Source organism: Armigeres subalbatus, chromosome 3 (assembly GCF_024139115.2).
Source record: "Armigeres subalbatus isolate Guangzhou_Male chromosome 3, GZ_Asu_2, whole genome shotgun sequence".
Lineage (NCBI taxonomy): Eukaryota > Metazoa > Arthropoda > Insecta > Diptera > Culicidae > Armigeres > Armigeres subalbatus.
The window spans coordinates 250,455,588-250,468,179 of NC_085141.1; the positions used below are offsets into that span (position 1 = coordinate 250,455,588).

General features: G+C 41.7%; 1 protein-coding gene across 1 annotated transcript in view; it reads left to right on the plus strand.

Annotated features, from left to right (window-relative positions):
* Positions 1-8,865: 8,865 nt before the first annotated feature.
* LOC134223483 (deubiquitinase DESI2) overlaps positions 8,866-12,592 on the plus strand; it is a 29,574-nt gene continuing 25,847 nt past the window's right edge. The window contains exons 1-2 of the mRNA XM_062702645.1: positions 8,866-9,345; positions 10,438-10,945. Of these exons, the coding sequence (XP_062558629.1) occupies positions 10,811-10,945 (135 nt within the window). The 5' untranslated portion in view covers positions 8,866-9,345; positions 10,438-10,810. The remainder of the gene's footprint in view (positions 9,346-10,437; positions 10,946-12,592) is intronic.

Consider the following 12,592-nt stretch of genomic DNA (forward strand, 5'->3'; position numbering starts at 1 on the left):
CGGATAGAAATTTACAGTACAGGGATAATCAAAAGATATTTTAGTTACCAGATAAAGATTGTCGCTTCAGTTCCCTTTGTTCTGCTGTCCGAAACATGTGTGGTATCTAACTGTCAAATCGTATGTATTTTTCCTTCATTGACATCTAGATCCCCCATCCTCGCCAGCAAAAGATGTTCCGGACAGCGACGACAGCGACAATGTTTATCTTGAAACTAAAATATCTTTTGGATAATCCATTGGAATGCAATAGATGGTATGGTACACATAACAATCTACATGCTGTGCGTTTATTGTAAAGTAAATCCTCTACTGTGCCATCACAAATATTGCCCTCCGCTCGCTATCAAATCGACTTCTATAAAAACATTCTCCATTCCTACACAAAAAAAATTCCATGGTAACAATTACTATTTTGTAGACTACGCCATGTTTTTAAAACAACCACAAATTTTCAGTTAAATTAACCATGCATTCGAACAAATTCACCACTGATTCAGTTCATGTAATAACATTCCACCATGACCATAGTTGATTTTCACTGTTATTTTATTTTATCATCAGACTAAGGCCGGAGTGGCCTGTGCTGCACATAAAAGACTTCTCCATTCAGCTCGGTTCATGGCTGCATTTCGCCAACCACGCAGTCTGCGGAGGGTCCGCAAGTCGTCCTCCACCTGATCGATCCACCTTGCCCGCTGTGCACCTCGCCTTCTTGTTCCCGTCGGATCGTTGTCGAGAACCATTTTCACCGGATTACTGTCCGACATTCTGGCTACGTGCCCGGCCCACCGCAGTCTTCCGATTTTCGCGGTGTGAACTAGAGATGGGCAAAACAGCTCATTGCAGTGAGCGGATCTGATCCGTTCAGCTCATTGAAAAGAGTCAGCTCCTTGGATCAGCTCTTCAGTTCTTTAATGCTACATATAATAAAACATAATTGTTAATATTATCATTTTAATTATTGTTCAAAAATTTGAAAAATTTATGTCATTCATTAATTTATTAATTCATTCATCATTCATCTATTTACCTTTCTTTGAAATTTTTAAAATGTTTAGCTACAGTGAGGTAATAATTTCTTTTGAAAAACCGACAATTTTAAACTAATAACATTTATTACGCTGTTTTCTGGCCGTCTAGTTTTGAAGTCTAGGAGTTCATTTAGAACCATCACATTTATTTCTGTACAAAAACTAACTCAACATTATTTTCTATTCATAATTCTAAGTTACATTTTGTTGATAACGTTTCTCAAATCGTTAATTTAAATAATTCAGTCCCTAATCTCTGATATGTATATGAACCATATCACGTGTCATAAGTTTTCTCTTCATACTGGGTGCAGTAAATCAATGCCTTGTTTGCGCGCGCTTCTAACCCTTCTAACCATGCGTAGTTGACATTTTCATACAAGCGAGCCCATTCATCTATATTGGTTCCCGAAATGCGAGAGAAATAAAAACAAGAGAGTAAAAAAATACAGAGCACGGTGCTACAAACAAACCGAGTGCACATGTAGCAGTATGCTGGCGGGAAAACCAGTCGCAAGTAAAAGATCCGCTCCGTGCAAGACACAGCACCCAGCTCGGTTCGTTTGAACCACACGGTTCGCTCGCTAGAATCGGTCGCGACTGATCCGGATCGAGATCCGTGTCGCACGGATCTGAGCTAGTGGCGCAGCTCTCGCTTCCATGTCACAGCAATTTCGAGCTGGACGACGACATGAGCGGAACTGAGAGTTGTTCGGATCTTCGGATCTTTTGCTTAGTACGGTTCGTTCGCTACCGCACTACTAGATATCTTTTGTGTGTCCGTTCGTAGCGCCGAGTATATGGGTATGGGTTAAGAAATAGGCGGCAAGCTAGATTATTTTTGCTTGTGTGTTTCTTATTCCTCTCTGCAGCAGAAATGATTTCTGTCGCTTGGCTTGATGGTGCTTGAGGTGCAAATAATAAACGATCAGCACGTGCGCGGTACTGGACTGGAATGCTCATACAAGCTCGCTTGTGTTGTGTACCGCGAGCGTGGTATTTTCGTTTGTGCTGTACAAAATACAACAGCGCGCGTACTCGAGTGCGTACGCTCGAGGGAGTTTCTCTAGGCGCGTGTTTGACAATGATTTCATCAATTTAAAGTGAACTGCTGAGCTGGGCTTCTTTAAAAAAGATCCATGGCTCATCAGCTCAATGTAAGGAAGCGAATCTTTGGAACAGCTCCTGAGCGGAGCGCCCATCTCTAGTGTGAACGATGGATGGTTCTCCCAACAGCTGATGCAACTCGTGGTTCATTCGCCTCCTCCACGTACCGTCCGCCATCTGCAACCCACCATAGATGGTACGCAACACTTTCCTTTCGAAAACTCCCAGTGCGCGTTGGTCCTCCACGAGCATCGTCCAGGTCTCGTGTCCGTAGAGAACTACCGGTCTTATAAGCGTTTTGTAGATAGTCAGTTTGGTACGGCGGCAAACTCTATTCGATGGGAGCGTCTTGCGGAGTCCAAAGTACGTACGATTTCCAGCCACTATGCGTCTCCGAATTTCTCTGCTGGTATCGTTATCGGCGGTCACCAGTGAGCCCAAGTACACGAATTCTTCTACCACCTCGATTTCGTCACCACCGATAGAAACTCGTGGTGGGTGGCTCACATTGACCTCTCTTGAGCCTCTTCCTATCATGTACTTCGTCTTCGACGTGTTGATGACTAGTCCAATCCGTTTAGCTTCGCTTTTCAGTCTGATGTAGGCTACCTCCATCCTCTCAAAGTTACGTGCCATGATATCAATGTCGTCGGCGAAACCAAATAACTGGACGGACTTCGTGAAAATCGTACCACTCGTGTCAATCCCTGCCCTTCGTATTACTCCCTCCAAAGCGATGTTGAATAGCAGACACGAAAGACCATCACCTTGCCGTAACCCTCTACGGGTTTCGAAGGGACTCGAGAATGCCCCTGAAACTCGAACTACGCACATCACCCGATCCATCGTCGCCTTGATCAACCATATCAGTTTATTCGGAAATCCGTTTTCGTGCATTAGCTGCCATAGCTGGTCCCGATCGATTGTATCATATGCGGCTTTGAAGTCGATAAATAGATGATGTGTGGGCACGTTGTATTCGCGGCATTTCTGCAATACCTGACGTATGGCGAACACCTGGTCTGTGGTAGAGCGTTCACCCATAAATCCTGCCTGGTACTGCCCCACGAACTCTCTTGCAATTGATGTTAGTCGACGGCATAAAATTTGGGAAAGTACCTTGTAGGCGGCGTTCAGCAATGTGATTGCGCGGTAGTTGCTACAATCCAGCTTATCGCTCTTTTTGTAGATGGGACACGACACCTTCCATCCACTCCTGCGGCAGAACCTCATCCTCCCAAACCTTGGTAATCACCCAGTGCAGCGCTCTAGCCAGTGCTTCACCACCGTGTTTAAACAGCTCTCCTGGTAGTTGATCAACTCCAGGGGCTTTGTTGTTTTTCAGCCGGCCGATCTCCTCCTGGATTTCCTGGAGATTCGGAGCCGGAAGTCGCATGTCCTGCGCGCGTGCTCCTAGGTTCATTACCATATCGCCACCGTTGTCTGCCATATCGCCATTCAGGTGCTCTTCGTAGTGCTGCCGCCACCTTTGGATCACCTCACGCTCCTTCGTAAGAAGGTTCCCGTTTATGTCCTTACACATATCGGGCTGTGGCACGTGGCCCTTACGTGAACGGTTCGACTTCTCATAGAACTTTCGTGCGTTATTAGCGCGGTACAGTTCCTCCGTCTCTTCACGGTCTCGATCTTCCTGCTGGCGCTTTTTCCTCCGGAAAATCGAGTTTTGTCTGTTCCGCGCCCGTTTGTATCGTGCCTCGTTCGCCCTCGTGCGGTGTTGCAGCAATCTCGCCCATGCTGCATTCTTCTCCTCAACTAACTGCTCACATTCGCCGTCATACCAGTCGTTTCTTCTGATCCGGAGCCACCGTGCCTAGTGCAGCGGTTGCGGTGCTTCCAATGGCGGATCGAATATCTCTCCAGCCATCTTCAAGATATGCTGCGCCTAGCTGCTCTTCCGTTGGGAGTGCCACTTCCAGCTGCTGCGCGTAGTCTTGGGCTAGTCTACCGTCTTGTAGCCGCCCAATGTTTAGCCGCGGCGGACGACTCCGACGCGAGTTGATCACCGTCGAGAGTTTTGAGCGCAGACATACTGCGACGAGGTAGTGGTCGGATTCAATATTCGCACTGCGGTAAATGCGTACGTTCGTGATGTCGGAGAAGAATTTACCGTCGATTAGAACGTGGTCGATTTGGTTTTCCGTTACTTGATTAGGTGATTTCCATGTGGCCTTGTGGATATTCTTACGGGGGAAGAAAGTGCTTCGGACTACCATTCCGCGGGAGGCTGCAAAGTTTATGCATCGTTGGCCGTTGTCGTTCGATACGGTATGCAGACTATCCGGTCCGATGACCGGTCTATACATTTCCTCCCTTCCTACCTGAGCGTTCATGTCACCGATGACGATTTTGACGTCCCGCAGTGGGCATCCATCGTATGTCTGCTCCAGCTGCGCATAGAACGCTTCTTTCTCGTCGTCGGATCTCCCTTCGTGTGGGCAGTGCACGTTGATGATGCTATAGTTGAAGAAACGGCCTTTTATCCTCCATCCTTGCGTTGATTGGCTGCCACCCAATCACGCGTTGGCGCATCTTTCCCAGCACTATGAAGCCGGTTCCCAGCTCGTTGGTGGTGCCACAGCTTTGGTAGAAGGTAGCCGCTCGATGCCCGCTTTTCCACACTTTCTGTCCTGTCCAGCAGATTTCCTGCAGCGCTACGACATCGAAGTTGCGGGGATGTAATTCATCGTAGATTATCCTATCGCAACCTGCGAAGCCTAGCGACTTGCAGTTCCATGTTCCAAGCTTCCAATCGTGATCCTTTATTCGTCGCCTAGGTCGTTGCCGATTGTATCGAGTCGTATTATCTTCTATGTCGTTCGTAATAGTTGTTTTTAAAGGCGGCTTATTGGGCCTGCGCAAACCTCCTGTCTCGTCGGAAGGCCGTCGTGTCAGGGCTGTTTAGCGTCCCACCTAACACCCTTGGACATAGTCCCTGCTGCCCCTTCACTGTGCGCATGGTAAAATCAAACGGGTTTGTTGTCTGCTGAAAATCGTCGGTGCGTATTCTTAAATTAACCCTCGGAATGGTATTTTCTACCGCAACATTTGTTTGCGTGTACCGTATCCTAAGGGAACGTCCACAAATTACGTAACGCTTAGAGGGGGTTGAGTGAAGTGTGACGATCCATACAAAATTTCAGGAGCTTCATACAAAAAGTGTGACATAGGGAGGAGAGGGGGTTGAAAAATTCCATTTTTTGCGTTACGTAATTGATGGATCTTCCCTAACGGAACTATCAGTTCTATGCTTTCACCTCTAATTCTACCATGAACATCTAGAGTAAAGTGCCCAATAGTGGACCCCCAACCAATAGTGGACCCTCTAGCCATTTTTGCATTATTACAGCACAATGTAAACATTTTGCTATGAAATTCCATCGGGAGAACCTACCTTACAGTTCTATGAATTGATTACATGCATTGGAAATGCTATGGAAAGTAAAAATAGATGATTTTTTACAATTCTATAAAAAATAAACACGAGAGTGTCCATTATAGGAATATTTTGAGGGGTCCATAATAGGGAAGAAGAACGTCTCGAAACGGAACATAAAAATCAAATGAAGTGTCGACTATAGGGAAGCAATTTCCTATTATGGACCCCCAGGGGGTCTACTATAGGTTGAATTCAGTCAGACTTTTAAATGTTAATTTCAACGAATAACGTCGAGTATTTGCGTGTTTCATGTATGTATCGTGAAGAGGAGATGCAGAGCTTGATATTAGATATCACGCAGAATTAATATTTTGAAAATTTCCACTCCTTATGCCAGGAAGAGCAAAATTTCGCTACTAGGGGGTCCACTATTGGGCATTTTACCCTACTCCTTATAACAGGAAGAACAAAATTCCACTACTAAGGGGTCCACTATTGGGTATTTTACCCTAAATGAAATAAAATTAGATAGGTACTTACTCAGCAGATCTGACGTATCCAACAGGTGTTGACTTCAAGTCCAGTTTCACCAACACTCCAAACAGCTTTCCGGAATTTTTGTGCAGGCAGTTTGCCCAATACCCTGGTGGTTATAATTATCCCCAGATTTACAACTCCACTCCCCGTTGACAGTCTGACCACCCGCATGATTACCTTCGATACGGATGCGATAATCTTCGGAAGGAGTTGGAAAACAATATTGTGCATTTAGACCAAAACTGTTTATATGACGCTGATGAACTGGCAGCAAGGCCCACTTCCGACGAGATTCACACGGAAAAATAAAATAAATATGCAGCACTGCACGGTGTTATCTGTCATAAAATCGAGCTTGTTTTGTCGCTGACAACGTCGCTGGCACCAAATTGAAGTTCGGAAGTCGATTTCCACACTTCTGAACGCTCTTCCGACAATGTTTTGGTAGCAAATTCAAATTTTGTTCTGACGTTCATGATGTCGGAAGTAAGTTCGGAAGTCGGAATACAATTTAGTGCTGGCGACACAATAAATGTTAGTTTTTCATCAATCAACTGCGGCGTGTAAATATAAAAAAAAACTCACCTCACATACACGGATAAATTCTAATAACCTATTTTGCTTACTTTTTAATATTTATTTTACTTACTTCTTTTATATGTATTGCGAATATTGAAAAATAAGCACTGGAATGTTAGTTTCTAGGTTAGCTAAGATTATCGATAAAATAATCATTTTTTGGTTTATCTCTATGTGTCAAATTTGGACTTGTTCATTTTTTGATTGCAGATTGAAGCCGTTGCGCAAGTGGTTGTTGCAAATTTGGTGACAAAAATGTTCAGCAGAAAGAGTAAGTTTGATTGAAAACGTTTAAACAATAAAATTCGACTTATTTTATCAATTAACTATAGATCATAATATGCAGAAATTTAATCGGCCGATTCCGGACAACATCTGCCCGAATCAGAAGAAAGTGGTAGAAAGTGAAAAAACTTAAATAAAAAGACACGTACATACAGCAAAGAGTGATCAGCGTAGTGGATTGCATCTCAGATATAGGTAATTTGGAGCTTCCGTTCTTGCTACTCTGGGTTGAAATGGAAGCATCGGAATTTACAACAAATACTTACATTCGCCGTGGCATCATGAGGCGAATCTGCTGCTCAAAAGAAATCAATTGAAAGTTCATGTTCTTGTCTTTGCCAATAAATAGGTAATAATACAAATACTAGCGTTTGAATTATTTTTTCAACTTCACTATTTTTGTTTTGTTTTTGTTTTCTGTTGGTATAAAGGACCTGTCAAAAGAGAAGCCTCACAAATATTAAACAGGGAATAAGCATTTCGAAGGATTAAACGAAATTTAAGCATTGGAAAGCTTACCCCAAAAATAATCATTAGAATGAGTGGATAGACTGAATATGAGTTTAGATTAAAGTATATAATCTATTTAGATTATATATTTTTATCCGTGTAATACAAAAAACCTTTTGTGCTCCTTCTCAATGGAGTAATGCATAATTAATTTTAGTTTAACTTAAAATAAACGACGCACATTAAATTTAAAAAAATATGTTTACGAAACAAAACCGATGGAACCATCAAATGTGAAAAAAATTGCTTCCAAATTTTCTGTCTGGCCAGTGGCAGACAACAAGTATTTCTCATATGCTCTTGTTAAATTTTGAATTGTTCAACGTGCGGTAAATATGTATGCGGGTATCAGTTGTCAAAATTTCTCTTGGTAATATTGCGATTTTTTTCACCATTTAGACTCTTATGATAAAAATTTCGTCTTATACTCAGATTTCGCATTCGATTTCGCTGATGGCTACCGTGCGCATTTCACTTGAAGATCGTGACAGCTGCCGCAAGCCCACTCATGTTTACATATTTTTTCATTGTTCTCAGCTCTCCAGCTGATCATGTTTACACAACAAAACCAGCTGGTGCTTCGATGTTTACATTCAGTCCTATTGTTCTCAACCGACCACGTGCTTGACAATCAAGGTAATCTATAAAAAGGTTGTCGAAAATGCCTTGAAATACAAAATTGACAACTCTTGAATTTCGTCGAGCAAATCTAATCATTCGTGAAAAATACAATATTTAACAAAATTGCGTAACATCTCTACTTTTTGAGTCGATACTGGCCTAGAGCAAGATTACCGGTGGTGAGTTTAAGCTGTTTGGCAGCGCATTATCAATACATATACAAGTATACTTGACACTTTACCGGTCGCTACTAAACGCGCGGCTGACAGGTGACCAAATTTGGTAGCGCGATAAGAGCGCTGCTATTTGATGAACTGTCCACTGTCAAACGTCACCGGTACGGAATACAGCAACAAATTGAGAGCCGAAAAAAATGACCGATACGGAAACGAGTGATGAAACTAAAATGAAAGCGCTGCGCGGGTGATTAAAATACTCGCGACCGGTAATGATGCTCTTAAAATAAAGCGGAGTAGATTTTTGTGGATACAATATCCTCAGTGTAGGACTTTTAATCAACGTTCCACCCCTGGTAGACTAACAGGCTTTTTTTTGACAATCTGTTTGATCTCAATGTAAATAAATACTAAGGTATGGAAATCCATATATTGTGTGCGTGCCTTTCGTGTATGGCGAAAAAATTTTCACTACTACATTCAAACGAGCTCCCATAAGAAGCCGTGCAAATATGTACGTCACCATTTGCTGTTTACATTTTCCATCATCCACTAATACACTTGCATTTGGTCTTCTTCCTCACCTTTCTATCTATGCTCATTGGTTTGATCTCTTTTGCTGTCAGTGATGGAAGAAAAGGAGGCGAAGGAGGAGTATAAATTTGAGTGTGTCGAAAATTTTTAACTAGCAAATGTCGACAGATTTTTAGTTTTTAAGCATTTAAATCGTGTCCATAAGTACCTAAGAATCTCGCCCGCTCCGAAAAATCGCACTGCAGCGGTGGATCAGAAATAAACAGTGATGCAACATCAGCAGAAGCTCCACAAAATCAGCAATAGTAGTTAGTTCAGTACATCATCATCCCAGTCTTCATTAGTACTTTTTTTTCTTACGGCGAAGAAACCCCAGGGGAATAAAATCGAAGCAACCAGAGGACAGAGTATCCCTTGTTTCCAAGCAAATATCAAACGCGAATCAAGTTGGTGAAATTTTGTACTCCGTGGCCCCTTTCTCTAGAGGACACCACCCTACCAAACTTCCTGCGTTGAGTCCCATTGTTTTGGAAGAAAAAGGAAAGATCAAACCCAGTGTAACCCCGTGAGTAATATCCTTTTGTTTTGTTTCATGAGCTATCTTTAATGCATAGTAGATAACTGTTTTGATAGGGGGCGGGGGTGAATATCTTGGCGTCTTGGGACGATGCAATGCAAACAGATAAACTTTATTTATTATTTCTTATTCTTAGGGTTTCATTATAAATTCCGGTAGTTTTGTTGTCCAACAGAAAGTTTATTGGATTCATTAATTGCGATAGTAAGCAAAACAAAAAAAAATATCGATCAACTTTTATCAGAGCCTTTTGGCTTATCAAATAAAAAAAACCCCGACCGATTCTTTCAATATTAATATTAATGTATCTTCCTTACTGCTTACTTACTTGACCTAAAATATGGGGTAACCTGTAGGCTTCCGTTATGACAATAAATAAATTACAAATTACAAAGTTATTTGTATTTATTAAAGAAGAAACTTATGGAATACTTATCTTATTGAATGATAGAATCGTCTTTCAAATATTTGTTAAGTGGTTTGTAGATTATTGTTTTCTTAAAATTAAAACCCAGAATAATCCACTTAGCAATGGTGATTCCTTTCTCGCGCGCTTTATAAAATGTAATGAGAAAAACACATAAGATAGGTCAAAATAGTGCTTTAGGGGGGTAGATCCCATTATTTTCATCAATTAACATCTATCTGCGTTGCACAATTTTTTGGACAAAAAACAATGTTTTTCAATAACTCTATAACGCAATGGTCGATCGGGCTAATTTTCAATAGGAAACACTAGACCGAAATCTGTTGCGAAAAAATTAATAATGCTAAGTACGTGTAAGTGTGCCTCTCATTATTGCATACATACACACAAACATTGCCTCAATTTGTCGTGCTGAGTCGATTGGAATATAATACTATGGGTCTCCGAGCCTTCTATCAAAAGTTCGGTTTTGAAGTAATCCTATATTCGTTACGTATACTTAGTGTACAAGAAAGGCAATAAACAGTTAATAGGGTTTAAAATCGATAGATTTCTAATATCTGCATTTCCTTATGTAGAAATTCCACATAGACTCATCTCACCTTGACCACCGTACTCATTTTTCCATTCCGATTTTCTCCTCTTTCTTTTAGTTGCAACCTTCTTCTGTCCGGCCTTCAAAATCATACACACATACAGAGCTAGAACAATCATCCAGCAGAACGATCCCTTCCGTCCCCCAAAAAACCATCAAACTTTTGGACGCACCCCATCATTTTCCGGTCAAGCATACATCCCAGGGACCGCCATCGTCCGTTTGATCACGATCTGGTCCATCATCGCCGTTTGCCCATAAAATCCATTCGTGATCCATTTTATTAGTTGTAGTACATGATCTACTCGAAGTATTGTGCACAAATACTCGCCAAATTTTCAACTAAATCATCCTACTGTGCCCACCGCCGCTAAATCACATAAAACAAATCTCTGTCGCTGCTTCGTTTCGCGTTGCCGCTGGATGTTGTGATGTTCTCGAACGGGCTTCCCTGCAATCTGCCCTTTCCCAGCTGTCTCGGGGTGCCAAAGGATAGTGGTAGCGACGAACTACTACCAACAGCGATGGGAAGTCGCGAGCCGGTCATACTCAACGTGTACGACATGGTAAGTAGTTAATCGATGTGTTTGAATGTGATTATGGGTTTATTTTAGGTATTGCTTGATTTTGCAATTGGTATGGTTTCATTATGACGCATTTATGGCAAACTGATATTAGCTTCTTCGTATTTTTTAAAATATTGCGTGTCGTCAGTTATTTGAAAACACTGGGTTTTCCAGCAATGTAATCGCGTGGTAATTGTTTTTGATTTCTTTTGGGATGCGCAGAGTCCTTCCATTTACATATATGGTATACCCAGAGACGTTGTTTATAGATAGAGACCCGCGCAGAGTGAAGCCGAAAGTACCAAACGAACCGTCAAACGCGGTACCAAACGAGCAAAGTAAACAAACATTATCGATCGGTGCTAAATGTGAGATAAGTATTGTAATCAACATCATAGAAAATATGAAAAAGTTCAAATTAAGCTGTTTTTGGAGTTCTTATACCAAGTTTATTACTGCATTTCATCATATTTGTCGTTGCATTATATGGCAATGGTGCTGAACGAGGCAGGATATATGGTTGGAGCAAGCGAAATAACTGCTCATACTGAGAGTCACTTCAAGTTCTTACAAATTTTTATGTTGCCAATCGCACAGGATATTTTTGTCTGCTGGCCGTGAAGCCAGAATTGCTCTTATTCTCTCCGCGTGTCTCTATATAATAACATCGTCTCTGGGTATACCATGAAGCGCACTAATACTATGTTTACACTAGGAGTAATGTGACAATACGTCCCGCAGATACAGAAAAATAGAATACGTTATTAGCTAATACTTAGTATTTTAAACGAAATTATATTAGATTTTGAAAAAAAATATAGTTTTGACTAAGACTAACGTTTTGTAAGGTATGATCATATGGATCATAGAAATCAAGATTAAATTGTTCTCCTACGACTCAGACTAAATTGTCTCTATAGTTTTTTTTTACCCAAGCCTTATACCCTGCTTCCATGTATTTCCTGCTGCGTAATTGCTTGGATTTCGACACGGAACGTCAAAAATTCCACCCCATTTAAATGCCATGCGGACCTAAATCTTGCGGAAAATCTACCCCAGTTAGAAAACGACCTTTACTGTGCTAAATAATACCTATTGGATATCGATAGCAGTGTTGGGAAAAACTCAAATTCTTAAATCTCTTCCAAAATTTTAATCAAGCTTGAGTCAAACACCACCCGACTCATGGCACAGAGAACCGTTCATGATTCGACTCGCGGTTTGCATCATTGCTTGATTTCTGCGTGTTATTCTCCGTCGAACAGTTTGCTTTCGGCTCTCGACAGAGCAACTGGTTGTTTGTTCGTCACGTACCACGCGGTAGCTGTCTGTTGTTTAACAGTGCATTGTATTTGCCATCAAGTCGATTCTGCCGTCGCGATGTGTGAGATAAAGAACACAATAGAGTTCAGCTTCCCGATTGGCAGTGAGAAGCCAAACATAAGCGAAATTGTCCCGTAAAAATGTTGGACATGGATTACGGTCAAGTAGAAGCTGTTTATCGCATGGCACTGGAGAGATCCGTATGTATAAAGTTTAAAACGGAAGAAGCAATGCTGCATGCATTGACTTCCAACTCCGAAGATTTGTTTTTCCATTATGCGAATGGAAAAGATGCTGCTGTATGCATGTCCCATGCGGGGGAAT